The 27,082-nt window shown below is 41.1% G+C and overlaps 2 protein-coding genes across 2 annotated transcripts in view; one reads left to right on the top strand and one right to left on the bottom strand.

The window, feature by feature from the left end:
- LOC120945794 overlaps positions 1–27,082 on the bottom strand; it is a 67,079-nt gene that overhangs the window by 29,757 nt on the left and 10,240 nt on the right. The window lies entirely within an intron of this gene.
- Positions 14,871–27,082, top strand: part of LOC120945796 (ranaspumin-like) — a 36,828-nt gene continuing 24,616 nt past the window's right edge. The window contains exons 1-6 of the mRNA XM_040360206.1: positions 14,871–15,048; positions 15,167–15,231; positions 15,939–15,992; positions 20,128–20,184; positions 22,781–22,828; positions 26,048–26,113. Of these exons, the coding sequence (XP_040216140.1) occupies positions 14,955–15,048; positions 15,167–15,231; positions 15,939–15,992; positions 20,128–20,184; positions 22,781–22,828; positions 26,048–26,113 (384 nt within the window). The 5' untranslated portion in view covers positions 14,871–14,954. The remainder of the gene's footprint in view (positions 15,049–15,166; positions 15,232–15,938; positions 15,993–20,127; positions 20,185–22,780; positions 22,829–26,047; positions 26,114–27,082) is intronic.

Genomic DNA, 27,082 nt, shown 5'->3' with positions numbered 1-27,082 from the left:
ACTTTCTTATTCCAATGCTTAAATCTTTTTGGTGCATTGTAGATGGGTCAGAACACTGAGCTCACAAGGTGCAAAGCAGGTGAATCTGGATCTGGTGCAAAACAACAAATTCATTAATCTTCTAAATATGACTTTTTCTTTGCTGCCCCTATGAGGAAAAGCCTGTGGGGTTTGTTTTGTAGGATTTACCGTACACAAAGTTCTGTGCAAGGAAAGCAATGAGGAAGAAAGAATTGGCAGCTGGATTCATTTGGCAGACAATGTAATAAGGCATCTTTACTACGTACAGAAGTTATCAGGAAGAGCCGTCAGCAAAGTTTGACTTTCATCACAGGTGCATGAAGAACACACAACGTTTGATGCCTAAGACAACACGCTTCTGCTGGGACTTCCTAGAATATACAGAACATTTTATTGTATTATTTCTCCAAGTAATAATCTGGTTTAGAAATAAGAGACCCTGTCACCCAGTTAAAGACGTGCAGGTAAAAGCACAGACAGATCAAAGATTTAACATTTTTAGTTGAAGTATTTTTATTTTCCATAAACCATTTCTCTCAGTGACAATATGCCTTTTAACTGGCTGGATAGTTTGATTTCTTCAGGAAAAGTAAATTCCTAGTACACCCCCCTCTCCTTGCACATCATAGCACTCTCGTTTTCAGAGATTGTCTAACTATGGTCTGTGCTGGCCAAGATCCCTCTCCTCACCTCTCTATATAACCTTTTATGTAGCTGCCCGGGGCGGGGGAGAATAGAGTGTCACTTGACTTTAAAGATGGTGGCAGTCTCAAGGCCTCTGTATGTCTACACAAGGGAGACTTTTACAGGTAAAAATGCCCCATATACTTCAATTGCACATCTAATCTTATGGGATGATAGTTTAAAAAAAAAAATGAATGGTCTGGCGACAGAAAATCTTTGCCTACTTCTATATCTTCTTACATTAGCTACTCCAGTATGCTGAACCACAGCACCCAGCTGGAGAGCAGGTATCCGACAGCCCATAGTACAGCAGCATCCTTCACTTTACTAAAGGTTACTAAAGATTGTGCTCCCCACCAACCAAAAAAACTTGCACTAGATTTATTTTACAGGTTGCAAAGGATTTGCTTTTTTTTTAAAGTAGTGACAGGGTGATATTAAACCCTCCATTCACAAATAACATACAGCAATATACTTTTTTCTCTTGTTGTTTCTTTATATTTTCCACTTAATATCTCCTTAACCTCTGATTTTTAGGGTAGCTCTGTTCCTGTGCAGAATCCCCTGGAGACACCCCGAGGGTTTGGGGGAACCAGCTGAAATTCAAAGCTGACCATGCATGCACAGGAAACACTCTAGTATCTGAATTAGGAATGTGGGGCTTCCCAGCAGCACTGTCAACTGCAGAAACCATTGGCAGTTAATAATGTGGTCTCTCCCTGATTGGGTACCATGGGCCTAGGCCCCACCTACACAGTGACCTTAGATTAAGGTGACCAGATTTTTAAAATGAAATCCGGGGACATATTTTTTCTTTACTAGTAATGGCAACAATCAGCGACTCTCTGCCCGTCGCCGCCCACCTCACAGCCTCTCAAGTCTTACTTTTTGGGCCCCGGCTACTACTGGATGGGGAGCAGAGGAAGATCACTCCGCCAGGGAAGGCAAGGAGATAGGCAGGTGAATGGCCAGGACTTGAGCCAAGGCAGAAGAACATGCGAGAGAAGCTGAATGGGCATGCGCCCGAAACTGAAGAAATATTCCCTCCGCTCCGACCAGCACATGATCATCAGAAAGGGGCACAGATAATGGGAAAAATACAACCCCCCTATGCTAGTAGGCACGGCGAAGCAGGGGGGGAGGGTGTAATTCTAATTTTTTTTTATTTTAATTCTGCACTGATTGTCTTTGAAATTGCCCCTGACCCCTATTAAATCCAATCTGGGGACAAAACCAGGGACAGACTTGTTCCGGGGGCAGTGTCCTCAATCAGGGGACTGTCCCCTGAAACTGGGGATGTCTGGTCACCCTACCCCAAGGGTCTGATATGTAGTTTGGGGTTGCTTTGTGGGGTCTGTGTACTTTCTTTTAAGAAGCTGGCAATGAATTTCATTGGCTGGCAATTTAGATCTGGTTGACAGTGGTGTGGCTTTGTCCTACTTCAGCACAATTTCAAAGCTGCAGATCAGTGAGATTTGCTCTGCCGATTTCATTGAAAATTCTGTTTATTGCTTTTAACAATTTATACAGTATACAGTATACAACAATATATACAACTGTTACAACCTTAACCACAGAAACAGCATACAGTATAGTAGTCCGTACAACTCCAAAAACCATGTTGTATACATCCATCACAAAAATGACATCAGTATGGGATATACAAATAAGCATTTTTTATAACAGTAACCAGTCCCATGAAAGAGCAAATGGACTCTGCAGGATATTGACAGTCATAACCATAAATGAACATATTACACAATGCTTGCAAATTCATTTAACAGAAGTCTATGTATGTCACAATGAAATCGAAAAAAAAAAGTAGTGCAAGAACCTTTTTCATCATTGCTGTGACATGAGTCACGGCGATATGACTGGTTCCATTGCAGGCAATTGGTTGCGACTTGTCATGCGATTTGGAACTGTGAACAAGGGCTTAAACTGTAAAAATTTTCTCTTATGAAAAATGTTATTTTAACTGTAGCACCTCTTACAGCAAGAATTAAAAAAAAATCGTAGAGTCTGGTATGGATTTTAGGGGGTACCGCACACAAAAAAGGAGTGTGAGGCCTCCCTAAAATAACCCATACCACACCCTTAATCTGAGCATGCAGCCTGGCTGACTAGGAAATGGGAGAGGGACAAGCTTGTGCTCCTCACCCTCCTGAACCATACAAGGCCATATGCCCTCACCATGTTGCTGAGTACAAGGACCTCTAAATCACAACCCTGGATGATGATTTTGAGGGTCTAAAGACAGGATTATCAGAATCTGTAAGCCACTTTTAACAATAAGGGGGCACCCAGATATTTTCTTCCCCTATTTAAATGAGTTTGGGCTACATAATACCCCTACTCAGTCACAAAAAAGTTGAAGCCCTAGAAATAAAGACACTCATGTATTTGACAAGTCCTTAATCAAAAAAATAAAAATCCCCACAAAAACTGTCCCTCGTAAATACATTGTCAATCACGTTATCCAGTGATGCAGATCCATGCCAAGCACAATGCCCAACAGGCAACGTCCCACCAAAAGAAGGAAAGATGCCATCACTGTCATCACCCACTCATTCGCTTGTCACTCACTGAATGACAAGTCTGGGGAATGACAACTGTTGTATACAAGGCAGTAGGGGTCCCCTGGTGACTTTTTTTATTTTTCTTTCACAAACTTTTATTTTAAATGTAAGATCTGGTCATTTCTTTTGTCATCTATATAATAATGGAACTTTTTTCTCAGTTATAAAAGTCTGATGCAACAAAAGTAAATTTTGTGATGGCCTCTGCCAGAGTCTCTCCAGGATGCATATTATTGATGCCAAATGAACCCTGATTGAAGTAACTTCTATATCCTTCATGTTCCAGCAAGACACCCTTCCTTGTCTTTCTCATTAACATTTTGTGTACAGAACATTGATTAAAACAAATACTGTAGGCATTTTTCATTTTATTTGTTTATAATATAAATGTCACGTCTGAAAGACTAATGTATTTTTTTGTTAGCAAGTCCGGCTTCCATTATGGCACACCCTGTGAGATGTATGCCTGTCAGTTAAAGCAACTGGTTAACCCCTGCACATTGAGAACATTTTCTCATACCCATTACTGTATGGCTTGATGTATAGACAAAACCTTAGAGTTTATTAATCACCTCAATAAAAGGACACTTACACCCCTTTCCTGCCCAGGCCATATTTCAGCTTTCAGCGCTGTCACACTTTGAATGACAATTAAGCAGTAATGCTACACTGTAACTATGTGACATGTTTAGAATTTTCTTCACACAAATAGAGCTTTCTTTTGGTGGTATTTAAAGGGGTTGTAAAGCCTATGCATTAAGGTTAAAAAACACCTTGCACTGTCCGGCCCCCCTGAGTCCCCGTTTTACTTACCTGAGCCCCAAACTTCTGTGGGCGCGATCCCGCATCATTCTCCCCACAGCTTCTAGGCTCTTCATTGTATAGATTGATAGCAGCACAGCCATTGGCTCCAGCTGCTGTCAATCAAATTCAATGACACAGCCGCCGGGAAGCAGGGTCTATGTACGTCGGTTGTATGACATGGGAGAACGCCTGCAAGGTAACCTCCTTGGAATAGAGCTTCCCAGAGGAGGTTATCTATTGCGGGGAGGAGCCGCAAGAGCCGCTGTGGGACCGCAGAAGAGGACGATCGGGGCCACTCTGCAAAACAAACTGCACATTGAAGGTAAGTATGACATGTTTGTTTGATTATTTTTTTTAAAGTGTACCTATAGTATCGCTTTAATCACTGCTGGTTTTTTATTTTTTACAAAAAAAATTTTCTTAGTTTCTGTCAGTAAATTTTGTAAAAAAGTAATTTTTCTCCTTCACTGATGTGCGCTGATGAGGCTCTCATGGCAGTTTTCCTGCCGGGAAAACTGGTTGTGTGTACGAGGCATTAGCCCTGAAAACTGTCAATTTCAAGATAGTGGAATTAATCACTAACTTGCTGCATGAGAATGATCTTGGTCATGCACAAGCATCCCTTGTTCATTATTTTGCCTGGTAGGCTATCCCTGCCCTCCATGAGCACATGGAATGTGTCTGTGCCAACCATGCTGTCAGTGGCAGAGTACACATAACTATGAACATGTGTTCAAACAAGCATGGGTAGGGATGTTTCAAATCCTTCATAGCACATTGGGCCAATCATCTGGCAGCCAGGGAGGATGCATGATGGGGGTATATGCTGAAGTTAGTGGTGTTGCCCTGTGTCTTTTATATTGTTGATAGCATAGTCCCTTCTCCTCAGAGGCATCTTCCTCTGGCTCTTTGGAGACAGTAGTCCTTTAAAAGCACTTCAGAGCATTTGCAATATCCTAGGTTAAAAATTACTATGCTTTTTTTTGCAGCTCGTATGACTGGGGGGAAATAAACAGTAGGCCAGGCCCAGGCTGAGAGTTGGCTGACCCTATGCCATATTCAATAAGGCAAGGTTGTGTGTAATAACAGCACTATCCTGCTGGCTTCCCCTCACCAGGGAAAATGACACACATAGCTTGACTGCCAAATGTCCTCAGGCTGGTTATGTAGTGGTTCATCATTAGATACTCAAGCTTCCAAGTGGTCCTTTAACAGGCCAGAATGTTTTGTGGTCGCCACAAACTGCAATGCAGTGCAGGAAATTCAGCCAACACAAACTGCCTGATAACTGCCTTATCTCTGACACCCCACATCCTGTGACAATAAATTGCCCATGCTGAACCACCATGAATGAGTACCTGTGTAATTTAGGGACAGGCTCTGGGGCAGGGGCATTGCTATGGGAGTGCGGACTGCTCCCGGGTAGGGTGACCACTTGTCCCGAATTGCCCGGGACAGTCCCGCATTTTGCAGGTCTGACCCAGGCACCTTCTTTCCTGGACAAAACAGTGTCCTGGAATGAAACTGACACAGCTACCCCCCCCCCCCCCCCCCCCCCGGGCCAATCTGATGCCCCCAAAAAAGGCCGTCACATTACCGCTTTACTCACTGACAGTACTTGCCCTGGCCGGGAATGCATTGAGGAGCACAATCCCCACCCCCTGCTTGTGATTGGAGAAGTCATAATTCCCGCCTCTTGTGTCCAATCACTGTGCTGTGATTCGTTACAGCACAAGCTGATTTTTGGGAAGTGGGGTGTGCCTGCATGGTAGTTTGGAAATGTGGTCACCCTACTCCCGGGTGACACCCGCCAGAGGGGTGCACTGAGAGCTTGTCTGTGCCTGAATGACAGGAGTAATGCTGCTTGCCATCACCCCTGTCATTCAGCTAGAGAGAGATTAGCATACTGCATAGTAGTGGCTGGAACATCTGCTGGAGGAGAGCTTTCTACTCTCTCCTCCCTCCAGTGATCAGCTGTGATTGGACACAGCTGATCACATGGTAAAGAGCTACCATGATTGGCTCTTTACCTTGATCTGTGATCTTTGTGTCTGAAGTACACAGGGATCACATATCCCTGCTGATGTGCACTGTAGGGGGCGTGCAGGAAACGCGATCATGGAAGGATGTCAATAGATGCCCTCCCAAAAATGTGCGACCACTCTGTAGCTGTCATTCAGCTATAGTGCGGTCATGAAGAGGTTAAAAATGCCACAGCTGCAAAGTGAAGTGCCACAGCCTCAGCATGTATACAGCTCTGTCCAGCTATTATGTTACAGCTCAGGTTGGCAGCCATGGGTGGGTGGAGAACCACAGCCCAGCTGATTGTTTTTACCATCCCCCAGCTGCCAGCTCTAAAAGAGCCCTTACTTAGTGGAGCCAAAAGATTAATATTCTTCTTCTGAGTGCTTCTTCTTCAATAAAAGCCTGCCTGCTTGCTGTTTCTTACTGTGGAACTTCAGTTCTGCTTTAAGGTTTAGAATTTTCATATGATATTGTTATTCAAATGTGCTAGTTGATTGATAGTTGTTAACCACTTCAGCCCCAGAGGATTTGGCTGCCAAATGACCGGGCCACTTTTTGCGATTCGACACTGCGTCACTTTAACTGACAATTGCGCGGTTGTGCGACGTGGCTCCCAAACAAAATCAATGTCCTTTTTTTCCCACAAATAGAGCTTTCTTTTGGTGGTATTTTATCACCTCTGCGGTTTTTATTTTTTGCTCTATAAACAAAAATAGAGCGACAATTAAAAAAAAAAGAAATATTGTTAACTTTTTGCTATAATACATATCCCCAAAAAAATATTTCTTTCCTCAGTTTAGGCCGATACGTATTCTACATATTTTTGGCAAAAAAAACTATAAGCATTTACTGATTGCTTTACGCAAAAGTTTTAGCGTCTAAAAAATAGGGTATAGTTTTATGGCATTTTTATTAATAATTTATTTTTACTAGTAATGGCGGCAATCAGCGATTTTTGTAAAAATGGGAGTTTTTGTGGCGCTTACTAATAACTTAATAATAATACGTTATATAAAATAAATTAATACTGATAAATGCAAATAAATAAATATATAAATAAAGTGCTGTATAAAATCCACAGTGAAAATCAGCAAATGTGCAAAATATCGCTGGTGATAAAAAGAAGCTGACAACGGTAAAGTACAGCTGGCATAAATAGACGTGTAAAATGTAAAAAAAAATTCCAGTGAATTAGTCTCTAAATAATTGTGAACAATATTTAGTAAAATAAACGTGAATAAAAATGGAAATGATCCCAATGCAAATACAGTTATCATGTAATAAATATAAAGTGCAGCTGTGAGTCTCTGTGTGGTATGTTTTCCAGTATCCAATGACGTGCAAAATATTCCACCATCCACAAATAATCCTAAAAGTGCAGGTGCTCTAATCCAGGTGACCTTGTTTCCCCCAGCCCCCCACCTTGGCTGGCTTGCAATCAAGCCTCTTTAATCCCACAATGGCAGAAGCAACTCCTCAGCAGCAGCAATAAACACCTTAAAGCAGTGTTTCACCCTAAAAACTAATTTCTAGCATGCCATCAAGCATACTAGCGCGATCTACAGTACACCTTTCTTTTATTTTTTGGCGCCGTACTTACAGTTTACTGCCGTAGTGAAGTTTCAGACTCCCCGCGGGGAATGGGCGTTCCTATGCACAGGGAAGATGATTGACGGCCGGCTATGGCGCGTCACGCTCCCCGAAGATAGCCGAAGTAGGAGTTGCCTCTTCATGGCGCTATACGGCGCCTGCGCACAGACATCGGAGCTGACTGCGCAGGCGCCGTGAAGAGGCAAGTCCTATTGCGGCTATCTTCGGGGAGCGTGACGCGCCATAGCCGGCCGTCAATCATCTTCCCTGTGCATAGGAACGCCCATTCCCCGCGGGGAGTCTGAAACTTCATTACGGCAGTAAACAGTGAGTACTGCGCCAAAAAATAAAAGAAAGGTGTACTGTAGATCGCGCTAGTATGCTTGATGGCATGCTAGAAAAAAATTTTTTTTAGGGTGAACCCCCGCTTTAAGCGTGCGGTGAAGGCTCTCAATGACAGAATGAGACAAAAAGGGGCTCCATAGTGTGATATCGTTTCCGCGAGCGGAAATGATGTCACCACTGGCTCTCCTCCCTGACCCCCCTTACGCATTATGTGGCTGTTCACGCCACTTAATCATAGGGTATGGAGCCGTGGTGTAGAAGGGTGACTTTTAAGCGGCCGCGCTGTCATGGTAACACATGACACAATGACAACAGGCCTATCAGATTACATTTAGAACCAATGTGTTAATAAAGAATTAAAAACATATTATGCTCATAAAATAATATCATCCTAAAAATCCCTAAGTACATAGGGACTGACAGACCAGACACTCCATCTGGTGGTCAAACTCAAATATTGCACCCTAGATCATTTTCAATATAACCATAAAAAATCCTAATGAATGATAAAAACTGATAACATCTAATGGTCTATGATATAACGATATAGGTATAAAAGTGATTAAAACGATAACATCAATAATGTATTAAAATGGCTACATTAAGGCCCCTTTCACACTGGGGCGTTTTTCGGGCGTTATTCAAGTGTTTTTCGAGCGTTATTTGAGCGTTATTCGAGCGTTATTCAGGCAAAGCCTCATCTGCAATCCCAATGTGAAAGCCAGAGTGCTTTCAGAGCTCTTTCACACTGCCAGCGCCCGAAAAACGCTGGTAAAGCTCCGCTAAGACCCTAACGTTTTAGGGCGTTTTTGCAGTGCCTCAGTGTGAAAGGGCAAGGCGTTTTTACAGCGCTTTTAATTCATTTCAATGGAGAGTGGCGTTTTTGGAGCATTTTTTTCAGCGCCCAAAGGCTGCTCCAAAGATGCTGCTTGCAGGACTCAGTGTGAAAGGGTCCATTGAGATGCATTGAGAGCGTTTTATGAGCGTTTTAATAGCGCTATTTTTAACGCTAAAATGCTGTAAAAACGCTTCAGTGTGAAAGGGGTCTTAAATAATGACACATATGGAAACAAAACGGAAACTCCATCTAGTGGTCATTTAGTCAATTGCACCCTAAAAAAAATATTTTAATTGTGACTGCAACATTATGGCGGACACATTGGACACTTTTGACGCTATTTTGGGACCATTCACATTTATACAGTGATCAGTGCTATAAATGTGACTGGCAGAGAAGGGGTTAACCACTAGGGGGCTAGGAAGGGGTTAAGTGTGTCTTAGGGAGTGATTCTAACTGTGTGGGGGCTAAGCTTACTGTGACACACCACTGATCACTGCTCCTGATGAGAGGGAGCAGATGCTCAGTGTCCTGTCACTATGCAGAACAGGGAGATGCCTTGTTTACACAGGCATCCCCCCATTCTGACGCTCCGTGACACGATCGCGGAAAAAGTCCGCGGGTCCTGCGGGTCCTGATGGCACACACGTGTCTGTACGCCTATTTGCCTGTCCGTGCCATTCTGCCGACGTAAAAGTGCGTGCGCTGGTCGGCAAGTGGTTAACAGCACTACTATCACCATTATATGCAGTGTTATACGGGAAAAAATATTGTGGGGCAAACTCTCCGAGGCCAATTATCCTCAGATGATATCTAAATTGAAACAATTGCTCAAACTTTGGTCCCCACTCCATATTTTTTTCTTAGGCAGAGTTACAGCCCTCAAAATTATGATTCTCCCCAAGTTACCTTACCTATTTCACTCCCTACCGATTAGACTCTGAAAAACGTATCTACTTAATTTTCAGTCCCATTTTAACAGATTTATTTGGCAAGATAGACCCCCGAGGTTTGCTAGAGACATTCTGTACCGCTTCTCCATAAGAGGTAGCCTGGGGGTCCCCCATATATGGCTTTATTATTTAGCTAGTAGATATACTCAACAAGCCCAATGGAATATTATTGACTCCATAGTCCGATGGGTTAGGTTTGAACAAGATTCTATCTCACCCCTATACCTTCCTGGACTTTTATGGACCTCAAACCCCTCTAAGTCCGGTTTGAGAACTCAATAGTGGCGATTGGGTTGAAGTTGTGGGATGACTATAAGTTAACATATATACTCATATCGCAGACCCCCCACAGAGCCTCATTTCTTGGAGATTCTAGATTCCCCCTGGCATATGATCACCCGACATATTTTCAGATCTGGGTGGACTACAACTTGACTAAGTTGGATGACTTTCTATTAGATTCAAACTTTGTAACATTCTCCTATTTACAAACTCATCATCATATCGCTGCAGGGGAATTGTACCACTTTCTCCAAATCCGTCATTTTTTTCAACATCACTATGCTTCACCAGTATCTGATTCTAACACATTTTTTGAGGGTATATGCTATTCAGCCCCCAGATAAAAGGGCCTAATTTCGGGAGTTTTGTCAGTTAACGAACAGCGCATATTGAAATATAGATCCCAGTTGGAGCAGGATCTTAACTTGGGGGAGGAGAATTTGGATTGGGCGAAGGGTTGGCAAAACATGCGTAAATGTACCAAGTCTTTGACAGGCAGGGAAACGGCTATTGAATTATTAACTAGGTGGTACTACACTCCCCTGCGCCTAAGTAAAATGTACCAGCAGACCTCCCACTCTTCCGCTTACCAGGGCTCCTTCCTGCACCTATTTTGGGACTGTGAGAAGTTACAAGCTACCTGGAAGGAGGCCCTGGAGTTGATAGACAAATTGGCGGGTGGACCCATGGCTCTGACTCACAAGCACTGTCTCTTATTTCAAAGTCTGCCTGATACCCCCAAACCTCTTATGAAATTGATCCATTCAATCTGTATTGCCATGCAGTGGCCCATTGGAAAACGACCTTGTTTCCATTTGCTCAGGTTATTGCACGTGTAGATCAAATGATGTTGTCGGAAACAATATTTCATACCTTCATTCACAACTCTGTCCCCTTATTTGATGCTAAATGGAACCCTTGGTTCTTGTTTAGACTCCAAGACTGACTGAAATTATGTTTGTTGTTTTATTTTGATTTCCTTTTTTGGTTCTGTTATTGGGTTACCTTGCATGATTTGTTTATAATGTCATCACACGTTATGAGTTGATGAGCTCATAGGTACCTCTAACTGTTCTGATCTGATTCTCTGAAACCATTGACTACCATTTGTCATCATCTTGATTTGATACCGGCTGATTCGATTTTTGTCTTATGTCCATTATATATGTTAATTATTTTTATGTTTAATAAAAAACTTTTAAAAAAAGAAACAAAAAAATATATTGTGGGGGGTGACACCATGTTTTCCCACACCAGGTGACACCAACCCTAGGGACGCCACTACTCTGGGGAGCTGGGGATTCTTTTCACCATGTACTGTAAGTGGCTCATCATATGAGATGTGTAGCAAGTGTAAACTCTGTGGCCTGATAGATTGGAGACACAGCAGCAGGAGGAAGAGAAGAACTTGCTGCTGTTTTGGGGCCAGAATGATCGTTTCCCAATTGCCTTCCTCCCTATGAGGCAGAGGCAGCAGGAGGAATATGAGGAGAAGAAGAAGAGTAGGGATGATGGTGGTAAGGAGTAGGAGGAAGAAATGGGCAAACTTTGAGATTATATTTCATCCCTCCCAAAGTCAGGAGTTGTCTGATGGGTAGTGAGACCGTTAAGGACAGTGTTGAACTCAGTGACACTGAAGACTCAGGGATTGTGCAAAATAGGTTATTTATTTTGTAAATTCCTGCACAGAGACCCCAGAATTTGGTGTATAAAAGAGAAAAAAAAAACACAATTGGATGGCCACCCTATTGGATCCCTGATGAAAGAATAAAATGACTGATCTACTATTGCCATCCCTGTGTGAGCATAACATGCAGAACTCTGAACATATACTGCCTTATGCCTAGTACACACAACCGTTTTTTCCGTCGGATAAAAATCCGACGGATTTCCTGACAGAATTCCTTTTTGGCTGCCTTACATACACACACTCAGACAAAAGTCCAAAGCGGGGTGACGTACATGTACGACGGCACTATAAAGGGGAAGTTCCATTGCAACGGCGCCACCCTTTGGGCTGCTTTTGCTGATCCTTGTTTTAGTAAAAGTTTGGCAAGAGACGATTTGCGCTTTTTAGTCTTCGTGCATTTCAGTCCGTTACAGCGTAATCTCCATTACGAACGCTAGTTTTACCAGAAAGAGAGCTCCCGTCTTATACTTGATTCTGAGCATGCGCGGTTTTCTGCCCGTCGGAAAACCATACAGACGAATGGTTTTCCCACTCTGATTTTTGGCCTGATGGGAAAAAAGAGATCCTGATCTCTTTTTTTGTCTGGCAGTTTTTCCGTCGGAAAAACTGCGATGGAGCATACACACAGCCGGAATTTCTGACGAACAACTCTCATAGCAGTTTTCCCGTAGGAAAAAACGGTTGTGTGTACAAGGCATATGAGCCTCTTTCCTGCATTTCCTGATGGTGGCAGGATCCTCTCTCATGATGTATGCCTCCAATTCTGTTATTCCTGAAGTAACAAGCTGTGACAGTAGTGGCTACCTTATCACAACTTTTAACTACTTGCCGACCAGCCGCCTTATAACTGTTATACGGCAGCAGGTCGGCTCCCCTGCGCGAGGTCACGTAGATCTATGTCACCTCGCGAATCAGCCACTAGGGGCGCGTGCGCACCGCCGGAGGCGCGCGCCCCCCGCTCGCCCCTACCCCCGGGCACCCGCGATCGCTCGTTACAGAGCGAGAACCGGAAACTGTGTGTGTAAACACACAGCTCCCGGTCCTGTCAGGGGGGGAAATGACCTATCGTCTGTTCATACAATGTATGAACAGCGATTTGTCATTTCCCCATGTCAGTCCCACCCCCCCTTCAGTAAGAACACACCCAGGGAACATGATTAACCCCTTCCTCGCCCCCTAGTGTTAACCCATTCACTGCCAGTGGCATTTTTATAGTAATCATTGCATTTTTATAGCACTGATCGCTATAAAAATGACAATGGTCCCAAAAATGTGTCAAAAGTGTCCGAAGTGTCCGCCATAATGTCGCAGTACGGATAAAAATCGCTGATCGCCGCCATTACTAGTAAAAAAAAATATTAATAAAAATGCCATAAAACTATCCCCTATTTTGTAAACGCTATAACTTTTGCGCAAACCAATCAATAAACGCTTATTGCGATATTTCTTTAACAAAAAATATGTAGAAAAATACGTATCGGCCTAAACTGAGGAAAAAAAATGTTTTTTTATATATTTTTGGGGGATATTTATTATAGCAAAAAGTTAAAAATATATTTTTTTTTATAAATTGTTGCTCTATTTTTGTTTATAGCGCAAAAACTAAAAACCGCAGGGGTGATCAAATACCACCAAAAGAAAGCTCTATTTGTGGGAAAAAAAGGACGCCAATTTTGTTTTGGAGCGACGTTGCACGACCGCGCAATTGTCAGTTAAAGCGACGCAGTGCCGAATCGCAAAAAGTGTACCAGCAATATGGTCCGGGGCTGAAGTGGTTAAACATAAGCTAGCCTGGCTGCAGGCAGCGCTGACAGCCAGCACCTGAACCAATGTTGACTACATAAGGTTGAGGAATGTGTGGACTGTCAGGAATTGGATCACCTGCTGGTGGCACTGTGGCTCCCAGACCTGTTGGCAGTATTTCCAATGTTCACCAGCTGGTGTCTCCCCTCCATCAGTACAAACTCCCCCTCAGGACAAACCACCCACTCCATCAGTACAGACCCCCCTTAGAACAAACTACCCCCTCCATCAGTAAAGACCCTCCTCAGTATAAACCCTCGCTCCATTAGTACAGACACCCCCTCAGGATAAACCCCCCTCCATCAGTGCAAACCCCCCTCAGGATAACCCCCCTCCATAAGTGCAGACCCCCCTCAAGATAACCCACCTTCAATCGGTACAGACCCCCCTCAGGATAACCTCCCCTTTATCAGTGTAGACCCCCCTCAGGATAAACCACCACCCCCAATAAGTGCAGACCCCCTGCAGTATAAACCCCTCCTGCATCAGTGCATACCCCCCTCAGGATACCCCCCCCCCAATAAGTGCATCCCCCCTCTATCAGTGCAGAGCAGACCCCCTCAGGATAACCCCCCAATAAGTGCAGACCCTCTCAGGATAAACCCCCCAGGATAACCCCCTCCATCAGTGCAGACCCCCCTCGGGATAAACCCCGTCCATCAGTGCAGACCCCCTCAGGATAACCCCCCAATAAGTACAGACCCCCTCAGGATAAACCACCACCCCCAATAAGTGCAGACCCCCTCACGATAAACCCCCCAATAAGTGCAAACCCCCCTCAGGATAAACCCCTGCAATAAGTGCAGACCCCCTTCAGGATAACCCCCCTCTGTCAGTGCAAACCTCCCGTCAGGATAACCCCCCCTGGTCAGTGTAGACCCCCTCAGGACAAACCACCCCCCTCCATTATATCAGACGTCCCCTCAGAATAAACCCCCTCCATCAGTGCAGACCCCCTCATATTTTCCCTATAAAATATAGAAATTAAGTCTGGTTGCATCACAAAGAAAGTGCTAAGACAAATGGTTTAGCCTGGTATAGAAAACTCTTAACATTTAATAATATTACCATACAATTTATTTATTTATTTTTAAAGGCCACAATGTGCAGGAAGATGAGATAGTAGGAACCAGAATTAAAACAAAAATGTAATTTTGTCTTCAATGTTTACATTTAGTCTTGCACTGCTTGTTTTCTTAAACTGCTGCCAACAAATCTGATTGGATGTTTCATCAGCATGAATGTTTTTTTGATGTCTAGGACACGTGTCAGTGTGCGTGGCTTTTGGTCATGTGTTTAATGTTGTCATTGAATTTAACGAGTATATAAGAGAAGCTGAGATGTACAGGCAATCATACACTGAGCTGAAACCAGGAAACAGTACAATGAAGGTCATCCTGCTTTTTGCACTGTTTGGTCTGAGCTTCTGTCAAGGTAAGCACTATTGATCATTAAATCAGATTTTTATTATATTGCTAGAAAAATGTGGACACATTTTTAAGGGTCTTCCGGTAGTATTAAACTATGTCTGTATTTTGTCATTGCATTCTAGATGGCGCATGTAAAAACAAAGTTTCTAACCCAGAAGGTGGAAATTGTCTTGCACTAGCACTAAAGGTAAAGTGGTAATTAACATACAAGAAAACAATTGTTTTTAGATCTTTTTTATTTGCTGAATTTGTCATCAAGACAAGGTAGAGACCGCTATTTTAAATTTAGTTGAATAGGAATCTAGGTAATGCATTGTATGGGTAAGTGGCATCCAGTACAACTTCTCAAACACTAAATCATACTGTTATATCACCCCTAATTTTATTCTAAGATTGGAATGTAGAATGGATTATAGGGTCCAGCTATCCTATGACATAGAACTGTTCTTGATTACACCTGCATTTTGCTTGATATTGTTAAACAATCTTTTATCTTGTATTACATTTTTGTCATCTACAGATATATTGTATGTTTAATTGTAACTTGTCATGCTGAGTTTGTTTTATATAAAAGTCCTCATTTTTACAAGGTCACTGAACTAAAGAATAGAGAGGATGTTCACTTAGTAAAGTGAATAGGGAAAGATTGTATTCACGTTTAATACACACAATATTTAATGAATTGTGATTGCATGATTGAAGCGAACAGTGTCACCGTTTTACTAAGCTTCACTATTCTAAGTAAACAGTCTCTATTCTTTTTCTAAATCAGCTCTATTCATTTCAAAAGTTCTTCTTGTGAAACAAACTATCTATACCCTGTACTATTACAATGCATTTCTTTATTAATAGTGTTGGATGTATTAATCTCTAACATATGTCATTCATTTTCAGGAGACTTCGGAATTAGGCCCTGCTCTTGCCAAATTAGCTTGTGAATACTATAAGGTACATTTTATTGTGACTATAACAAAGTGTTATAAAATAACCCAATCTTGAAAGCACTGTTTATAAAGATCCACTATACAAAAATAATGTCTATGGAGCATCTCATTTATCCAGGTCATAGTATATCTAGTCATAGTTAGTCACATTCAGCTCTAGTTAACTACTACTTGGTATATAAAAATATAAAAATAATTATCTTTAAGCAGTTTATGTAAAACATTGCAGAGATAATAACAAGTGAGACTGAAGTGTGAGTAATGTGAAGGAGATGTTATTCTTGGTAAACTGCATATTACTAATTCTAAAAAAAACAAAATTTCACCTTCCTCAGCTTACTTGCAATTATTCTATTAAAAGCAAGACAGTAAATTAAATCTTAAAAAAAAAGAAAAGTAAACTAAATAACCACAAAATGTTTCAAGATATCTCATAGTTTCTAATTTACCAGATATACTTTGTTGTATTTTTCCTTTATTGATGCCTGTGTACCAATGGGGAGATTTACATTTCATTTCTGCCCTGGGGATGAAACAGGAAGTGAGAGGAAATATATATAAAATTCTGGAATTTTCTTCTTGCTGACATTAATATAGAAACAGGTGTCCCCAAATTGCAAGATTTCCTCTAAACTCCTTTCCTGGCACCAACTGTGAGGCCTCGTACACACGACCGAGAAACTCGACAGGCAAAACACATCGTTTTGCTCGTCGAGTTCCTTGTGAAGCCGCCGAGAATCTCGGCGAGCCAAATTTTCCCATTGCCGTCAAGGAAATAGAGAACATGTTCTCTTTTTGGCCCGACGAGATCCTCGGCGGTTTCCTCGTTGAAAAGTGTACACACGACCGGTTTCCTCGGCAAAAAAAAAAAACCCAGCAAGCTTCTTGCTGGTTTTGCCGAGAAACTCGGCCGTGTGTACGAGGCCTAACATTTTGCATCATTTTATGTCCTGTGACAATGGCCACCCGGACAAACAGGGAAGGTGAAACTTCTTTGCAGGGACACAGACAACAATAAAAACATATACAGTATATAGTCCAATGAGAGCACCAAACAAACAGCCAAAGCTTTTATTGATAAAACTGGTTCATAGCAGAAAAAACAACAACACATTTTAATGGTCAGACAGACTCCCCCTTCACCAGGTCCTTTGCTGCACTGTCTTAACACTGGGATAACTTACCTTTTAAAACAATTTCAAGCAGAAAACCAACCACAGATTTGTCTGATATCCGCTATTATAAGTCCATTAACCACTTGACCTCTGGGAGGTTTTAACAACTTAATGACCAGGGCATTTTTTGATATTCAGCACTGTGCTACTTCAATTGGCAATTGTGCGGTCAGGCAAAACTTCCCAAATGAAATAAAAAAAAAATCCACACATGTAGAGCTTTCTTGTGGTGGTATTTAATCATAACAATTTTTTTTTTGCTATATAAACAAAAAAATATATTGAAAATTTTGAAGAAAAACCCACACATTTCTTAGTTTCTGTTATGAAATTTTGCAAACAAATAATCTTTCTTCATAAATTTAGGGCAACATGTAGTCTGCTAAAATGCCAAGACAGTACAAATACCCCCCAAATGGCCCCTTTTTGGGTTGTTTTAAGCATCATTAAAATCACTGCTCCTGCATCAGTAGACAGTCCAAGTTATTTAGTGTCAAGTTTTATTTTTTTGCCAATTTTTTTTGGAAAATTAAGAAATTAAAAAAAAATCTAAATCACAATTGTTTTTAACATGCTGTCACCAGTGTAGTAGAGTGTCATCATATGACTAATGTGCAGGTAATCAGAAATACTGGCTGGTAGCAGAATCTAAAAAAAAGTAGATATTTTTTATTCAAATTCTGAAAATTCTTAAAGTGGAGTTCCACCCATATAAAAGTCAGCAGCTACAAAAAGTGTACCTGCTGACTTTTAATAATCAGACACTCACCTGTCCCATGGTCCAGCAATGCGGGCAAACAAAGCCCTGCTCCTCTACCCCTCCTCTCCTTGGCACCGGCATTGTGATTGTGGGTGCCAGGCTGTAGATTCACAGCCGGGCATGCACTACACATGTGCAAGCCATGCTGCATGCTGTGATTGGCTGGGCAATCTTCTGGGACCTGTGACATGTCCCAGAAGATTACACAGAGGGAGGAGGGGAGGGGAACTTTCTTCCAAGTGCCACAGAGCCCGGGAGGAAGTGGAAGCTGGGTGCCTCTAAAAAGAGGGTATCCGCTCCCCCCAAAAAAATGACATGCCAAATGTAGCATGTCAGGGGTGGAACTCTGCTTTAACCTTTAATAACATTTACAAAATACAGAAAATAATAATACAAAAAGCCAAGATATTCAGAAGGTTGAGGTAATAGGGAACAGATTTAAAAAATAGAGGTCATGATGGTTTTAATATTTGCAATTAATATTGGCAAGCACTGCTTGTTTCCTTATGTGTCCATTTAACAAGGTGCAATCTGACCTTTACACATCATGGCTATTCACCACATATAAATTGTTTATTAACCATTGTAATTCTTTTCTCTGGCTGAGAATAAAAGAATGGAATATGCAGTGAATGGCCATGATGTGTATTGGAAGTGAAGAGTAAAATTCTCTTCAATAAAATAAGCAGGGAAAGCAGGAAAAATAACAATTAAAAATAAAACGAATTGTTAATTAAAGACATATTGGTGAGGAAATATACATGAATAATGTGTTTTTATTCATATCAAGACATTCCTGTGATACTTGTAGTAACCAAATGTATTTATGGCTTTACAAATACACTCTGGTACAATTGTCACAGGAATGTCCTGATATAAATAAAAACACAATTATTCATGCATGGACCCTCTTCGATAGGACTTTTATTATTGTTATTGTCCACATACAGGATAAAAATATACTGAGGTCTAGTATGAGAATATACCCACATTATATCCCAGGGAATATAAAGGACACGATCCTCTGAGCACTAGGACTTTCTTAGGGGACAAAGGTCCCCAAACTTTATAAGCCATAGGGGGTATAGTGATATATTGTTCCCTATAAATAAATATATATATATATATATATATATATATATATATATATATATATATATATATATATATATATATATACACATACACACAAGGGTTCTTCAAAAAGTTTCCACACTTTTATTAAACTTAGTTATATATATATTGTACAGAAGTGTGGAAACTTTTTGAAGACTCCTTGTATATACTACATATACTGTATATTTATATAGACACACACACACACACACACACACCCACACACACACATGTATATATATATGTATACATAAAACCTGAATGAGGAGGGTGATTCTACTGCCAAGCAGTGACATTCATCTGCTCCCTCATCATATTGTGACTATTTCTCTTTCCCTTCTATTACTATCTCTGAGGTGGAGAATCAGGGAGGGAGATCATTTTCTCTCATTTTGCTGCAGTGGGAGACAGAACAACATCTCCACTCCTCATCACAGCCACATAAACCGCTGTACAGTGGAAAAAAGTGATAATCAATATTGTGGCATATATCAGTTCATAAAAAGCCACTTTAATCACTGACAACAGATCGGATTAGGTGTTCTGAAATCATTTTAGTGTCTAGGACACTTTCTTTTTCAAATTTCATTTGCCATGACACTTTAGGCCAATGGCCTTACTGTAGAACAGTGTTTCTCAACTCCAGTCCTCAAGGCGCCCCAACAGGTCATGTTTTCAGGCTTTCCATTATTTTGCACAGGTGATTTGATCAGTTTCACTGCCTTGGTAATTACCACAGCCATTTCATCTGAGGGAAATCCTGAAAACATGACCTGTTGGGGCCCCTCGAGGACTGGAGTGGAGAAACTGCTGTAGAATATTCTGGCAGACAGAAGCACATAAACCAGCTGTCACCCAGCCAATGACTTTTATTAAAGTGTTACTGGTTTTCTGAGATTGCTTTAAGAGATCTTATTTTATTAGGGTAAATATAATAACATAATAAATAATAATAAATAACTAAAATAATCTTACTATCTAACAAAATACATTTTATACAAACCACTTGCGTTGTATTATGTGATTAATGACAATAAATGCATTCACTTTCCTTTTAGTAAATTTGACTTGTTTGTGTTATTTTTTAGGAGGAGAAAAACAAAGAAAATCTAGAAGCTGCATTCAAAGAAGTTGGCGATGTACTGGTATGGAATACTAATTTTAAGATATTATGTACAGATTAGCTGTTCAAGAATAGATTTTCATTTTCTTTCTATGGCCACCAAGTGACTTGGATATCCTTAGTAATGACCTTGTTCCTCATTAGAGTGCAGCTTTCTTGTCATTGTAGTACAGTGAACTTCATACCCCATAGTGCTATTATAGGCCCAGGTTCTTTGTATATGCCATTCCCATTATGCACTCTTTAATGAATAACTTCAGACCAGGCTTAAAGTGATACTATGGGTTCAGTTTTTTTTTTAAATAACATGTCATACTTACCTCCACTGCATTTAGTTTTGCACAGAGTGGCCCCAATCGTCCTCTTCTGGGATCCCATGGTGGCTCTCGCAGCTCCTCCCCGCAATAGATAACCCCTCTGGGAAGCTCTTTCCCAAGGGGGTTACCATGCGAACACGCTACCGTGTCATACACTTAGTGTCCATAGCCGTAGAGTGTATGATTTGGCCCTGCCCCCTGGTGGCCGCGTCATTGGATTTGATTGACAGCAGCAGGAACCAATGGCTGCGCTGCTATCAATCTATCCAATGAAGAGCAGAGAAGCCATGGGGAGAGCGACGCGCCCACAGAAATTTGGGGCTCAGGTAAGTAAAACAGGGGGGCCAGGCACAGCAAGGTGTTTTTTCACCTTAACGCATAGGATGCATTAAGGTGAAAAAACACGAGGGTTTACAACCCCTTCAATGAAAATGTTATCTGTCTTTACTGATATTTTTGGTGTAAAGCATGATATCAGGATAAAACACAAACCATTCCTACATAACCCTGATTAACTAGAATAGCCTTGGCATACCTTGAGAGTATTTGAGAGTCAAGGTATGGTTGATATTAAATGTTAATATTAAAGCCTAAATGCAGCCAAAATCAATCATAGGAAAATCAGCACAAGGGACATATCTTACAGGCAGTATGACGATTCCTCTTCTGTTAGTAGAAATCCCCCTCTGTCCTGCCCTCCCTCTTCTGTTACTGTAATCCTCGGCTGCAGTGGGAGTTAATACAACTGAAGCTTTGTACACACGTCCGAGGAACTCGACGGGCAAAACTCATCGTTTTGCTCGTCGAGTTCTGTGTGAAGCCGCCGAGGATCTCGGCGAGCCAACTTTCCTCATTGAACAACGAGGAAATAGAGAACATGTTCTCTATTTGGCTCGACGAGGAACTCGTCGGCTTCCTCGGCCGAAAGTGTACACACGCCGGGTTTCTCGGCAGAATTCAGCTCCGATCGAGTTTCTGGCTGAATTCTGCCGAGAAACTTGGTCGTGTGTACGGGGCCTGAGGGGCATCTTCTCAAGAGACTATACCTGCACTTTCTGGCCAGATCCTCCATTCATAGAAGCCGCTACTACAGCCTCTATGAATGGAGGGGCAGACGTTTCAATCATCTGCCCATCCTTCATTTGTGGATCTTGTTTCATTCATAGAAGCTATAGTATTGCTTTCTATGAATGGCAGAGCTGGGCGAAAAGGGTGGGCATAGTTGGGCTTGCTTGATCAGAGCCTGTGATAGCCCCTTGTTTTGTATTTAGACATGTCCAGTTCGCTTTGTTCCAAATTGAAACTCAGACAATTTTATGTATCCGAATTTCTGAATTACAATAGTAACAAATGTAAGCAAATCCGAAATAATGAAAAAAAAAATTGGATGAAATTTGAATTTAAATCTATTTGAATCGTTTTCTAATCAATTTTGAATAGTTTTCGAATTCTTAAGGTTTTTAAATTCGAATACTTTTCGATTTGTTTTGTAAAGATAATAAAATAGAGTAGAAAATAAAGGAATCGAATATAGAAAATTTGAATAGAATAGAAAATAAAAGAATAGAATATAATCTAGTAAAACAGAACAAAATAGAATAAAAAACAAGAATAGAATAGATTACTAAACAAATAGAATAGAATAAAAAAAGAATGGAATGAAATAGAAATAATATAACCATCTTCTGAGATTCAAAATGTCAAATGGAATAAGTTTGAATTCATAAGAAAAGAATGGAATAGAAAATAATTCAATATAAAAAATAATAGAATTAAGAGAAAAATAAAATGCCAAAATTCAAATACAATCAATTTGAATTTGAATAGAAAAGAATAGACTAGGATGGAATAGAATGAATATAACCATCATCCAATATTAAAATTTCATATCGATTGGAATTTGGAAAATTTGAATAATATTGAATATGAATAAACAAAACAAATTCCTAAAACGAATTAAACAAATTTAACTAAACAAATTTACGTAAATAATGAATCAAAATGAAATGAAACAAAACAAATGTTTGCATTCTGCACATGTCTAGTTGTATTAACCCCCACTGCACTGGAAGATTACAGGGGGAGGGTTGGGGGAGGATGGACAAAGTTTTCTCCCAAAAAGGAATGAGCAAAAGGGACACATCCTACTCACTGTAAGTTAAGCTTATAGACATAGAAAACAGATACTACCCAAATCACAAACAGGAATGGAATTCCCTCATCTACCATTTTTATTGAAGTATTTTATTATTACTATTATTATTATTATGTCTAATAATGCACTTTATACTTTCTTTGCAGGAGTGTGTAGGCTGCAAACTTGTTGACATTACCAATAATCCTGCTTTGGTAAGGCTCTTGCCATCTACATATGTTTTTAAATCTCATGTTGATATAATGTATGCAATGCGTTTCCAGCTCATGAGCCACATTCAAATTTATCAAGTGGCAGAAAACCAAATGATTTTGGTCATTCTAATTCAATAAAGAATCATCCAGTCATGCACAAGGTAAAATCTTCAAATGCTTCTCCCCATGATTTGGCCTTTAAATGTGATTGTTTTTTTTTTGCCCCACAAGAAAAAACAACCCCTGTAAACCAGTTCAATAAGCAATAAAGATGCAGTGCAGTAATGAAGTGCAATAATTATGCAAACCAATCACATTTTCGCTCTCATTGAATGACAGCATTCAGAGCAAACAAATGTAACTACTGGGCAACACGTTTGATAAATGACAAATTAAATAACTTTGCATTATCTCCATGGATAGACATAAATATTTAAACACAATGCTACATATATGTATGTGTAACTATCAATCTATATATAGAATGTTCTATGATATCTGTTCTGCAACACCTCGGGTGATTTATTTCAATATTTACAAAATGCACAAAAGTCATATGTGATAAATCCATGCAATCTCTTGAACCGTCACGGTCTTTGCTCAGGTAAAGTATCTATAAAACAGAAACAGATCATTTCCTTTTTAAATGTTAATTGCAACTGGAAACATGTACCGCAATTATCGGGGTAAAGCGTGCACCGCTGTATAGCGCGCTCCCCAAACCTAGAAGGGAATTCTAAGGAAAAAAAAGAAATACTTACAGTTTGAATGCCCCTCGTCGGTGTCTTGCCCGGCGTCCATTGGCGGCCTTGTCCGGTCCGGCGTCCTTCTGCGGCCTTGGTGGTGTCCTCCCCACTTCTCTCGCGCTGTCTCTGAGCGCCGCCGCCGACATTTACCGAGCGCAGTACACTCGGGTACACTCGGCCACACTCGGATCCTCTCGCATAAAGGCTAGGAGGCAGGACAGGGCGTGACCGCGAGCGGAGCCGAGCCTAGCCAAGTGTACCCGAGTGTACTGCGCTCGGTATATGTCGGCGGCGATGCTCAGACAGCGCGGATGGGCGTATAACGCGCACCCACGATTTCCCCCTGATTTTAAGGGGAAAAAAGTGTGCGTTATACGCTGATAAATACGGTAACATCTGTGCACACGTCCCACCACTATGTATCAAAGAACCGCTCTCACAGAGCAACAATAATTAAATGTTTGATGGGTGATAAGAAGGAAATATCTTGCCTCCTCACCACCTGTTTTAACCTCCTAAATGCCACACCACTGTTCTCCGATCATGTGCATTGCACATGGTTGTGGGGTGATTGTAGACTGGCTCCATTCACTTGAATGCATCACATTCAGAAGGCAGTAGTGCCCATCAAATATGACAGTGGGTATAATTCCTGCCGTGTCCGTGAGGCAAAGCATTGCAGCTGTGGAATGTATAAATCTTCAGTTGCTGTCTTTTTCGGTAAAGGGGAAGCAGTTGGGGGCAGTAAGGCTGTGGCTCAAATGTGTTTTTTACTGTCCCCCAACTACCAGTGCGTATGAGCCCAAAAACATGACATACATGTAATATGTACAATAAATTGGAAAAAAATATCTTGCTATTTATTCTCTATTCTCCATTCAAGGTACAATCTATAAAAAAATATATAAAAATATAAAAACAAATGCTGATAAAACTCACAAGAAAAGGAATAAATCCAAGTTGGCATTTAACCCTGTGTGTTGTTTAGTGTCCAGTTTGGCTATCCATGTAACCTCTCTGCACTCTAGGAACATGATCAATGATTAGAAATCTAAGCTGGGAGATGGAATGTCAGGAGATGGAACAGGGAGCTCTGGCTGATCTGCCCCTTGAGGATTTATGTTGTGATAATCTATATTTCATCCTGTGTCATCTCCCCATTATAGTACAAACCCCAGGGGCATTTTACTGCATAAACTACAAAAGAGCTCTGAAATGTGTTGTACTCTTTGATGTTGTTTTTTGCCCGTGTATGGGTGTGAAAAAGATGAACCGTCAATCATGTTAGAACAATGTGCACAGGACAAACATGGAAAAGATCCACATTGTTTAGGTCCTAAAAAGGTCAAAGCCTGTAGTTTAGGGAGAAACAGATCCGCCCCCCTAACTATACTGTCCATAAGGACTTGTCTTTTCTATATGATTTTTCATTCATTCTCTGTGAGAGCCGATCTTTCATACAAAGTAGTGGAGAGATGTGTGCAGTTGTGCACAGGTGTTACATGTTTCCAGTTGCAATTAACATATAAGATGGAGATGATCTGTTTCAGTTTTATATATACTAACCTGAGGAAGGACTGTGAGCGACTCACAACTGTTACACACATTACATGTATTTATCACAGTGATTTTTTGCCAGGATTTTACCACAATTTGTGCTGCGATTTTGATGCAACGTGAAGCAATGCCTGTATATTCTTGAGGTCTATGGACCTCAAGTCACATGAAAGTTGCTGCGACTTGAAGTCGTACAGATATTAATGGTACTCATTGGAAATCATGGGGTATGACTTGTCATGCGATTTTCCAATCCCAAGTCGAATGACAAGTCGCATTAGTGGAAATCGAGCCTTAATCACCTGGGGTGATGCAGAACAAGTATCATAAAATATCTCCTACATATGGGAGCAGATGGTATACCTCATTTAATGTGTGCACCCATCAGGACTGGATAGGAGGGGAGAGATCCCAGCACTACATATACAGTATATATAAATATTCTATACTTATATATGATACAAACTATTCCATTCTCACATACATGTACAGTATATTAGAAGGTACAAGCTTTTATAAACAGTAAATGTCCACATAAAAATATAAAGACATAAAAAGTGTGTCCATGATCATCAAACATCAAAGCTCTTAATGCTGAAAATCTATCTCCATGTTTTGGGACCTCTTACTATGAATATTGTAGATGTGGTCACTTTCTATTCTCATAATGTAAAAGTAATGCATTCAATAATTTAAAAAGCCCCCCCAAAAAATGCCAACACTCGAAACATAAATGAGCACCAACCACACACACAATTACAATGCCCAAAATGTTTTTATGTATTTTTTTTAAATATAGGCTAATTTTTCAGATAGTTTAACTTGTTTGTCATTTGTAATCTGTAAAGCTACATCTTATCTGTATTAAGTGAGATATTTGACACACATACACAATCCTGTTGTATTTTGTTTTTAGACTAAATTATTAACTGGGGTTGGAGATGCTGCAGGCGATGCCACTGAGGGCGTGAGAGAGCTTCTGGTAAGTTTGTTTGTTCACTCGCTTCATTTCTGTTTCTTCATATCCGCTGGTCAGAGAGATACTGAGGCTGATTTAAAGTGATTGTAAAGTTTTTTTAAATAACAAACATGTCTATCCTAACGTCCTCTGTGCAGTGATTTTGCACAGAGTGGCTATGATCCTCCTCTTCTGGGGTCCTCCATGGTGTTCTTGGTTCCTCCTCTTCTGGAGTGCTAATAAGTCCTACTGCTGCATCCATTGACACAGACATCAGGACTCAGCCCCACCCGCTGTCTCCCGTGTCACTGGATTTTATTGACAGCAGCAGGAGACAATGGCTCCTGCTGCTATCTATCTATCCAATAAGGATCTGAGACAGCGACTGAAGCTCCTGTGCTTGTCCCCAATGCTTGCTCAGGTAAGTAAAAGGGGTGCTCTGGGGGGCCGCTGCAGCACAAAAGGTTTTTCGCCTTAATGCATAGAATGCATTAAAGCGGATGTGTGCTGAAAAAAATATTAAAAGCCAGCAGCTACAAATACTGCAGCTGCTGACTTTTAATATTAGGACCATAGGCGTGCGCACAGGGTGTGCCGGGTGTGCCCAGGCACACCCTAATCATCCTGTGCAGCATAGATTCCCCCTACTACCCTGGCTCCCCCTCCTTCCCTCTGCAGCACGGCCGACTTCCCTCCTCTCCTGCCAGCTGTTGCTGGGGAGATGTTTTAGGATGAGTGAGGGAAGGGGCCGGTAAATATGTATTTACCAGCCCCTTCCCTTTCTGAATGAACATCATGAGTGATCGGTGGTGTGTATTTGAGCTTTGGGGTGCACACCCTAATGCAATAGGCTGCGCACACCTATGATTAGGACACTTACCTGTCCTGGAGTCCAGCGCTGTCCGCAGCAGAGGACGAGCGATGGCTCATCACTCTGCTGCCCCCCCGCCATCCTCGGTGAGGGAACCAGGAAGTGAAGCGCTCCAGCTTCAC

Source organism: Rana temporaria, chromosome 7 (genome assembly GCF_905171775.1).
Source record: "Rana temporaria chromosome 7, aRanTem1.1, whole genome shotgun sequence".
Taxonomy (NCBI): domain Eukaryota; kingdom Metazoa; phylum Chordata; class Amphibia; order Anura; family Ranidae; genus Rana; species Rana temporaria.
Note: the sequence above shows the minus strand (reverse complement) of the source record. Positions and strands in the feature narration are given on the sequence as shown.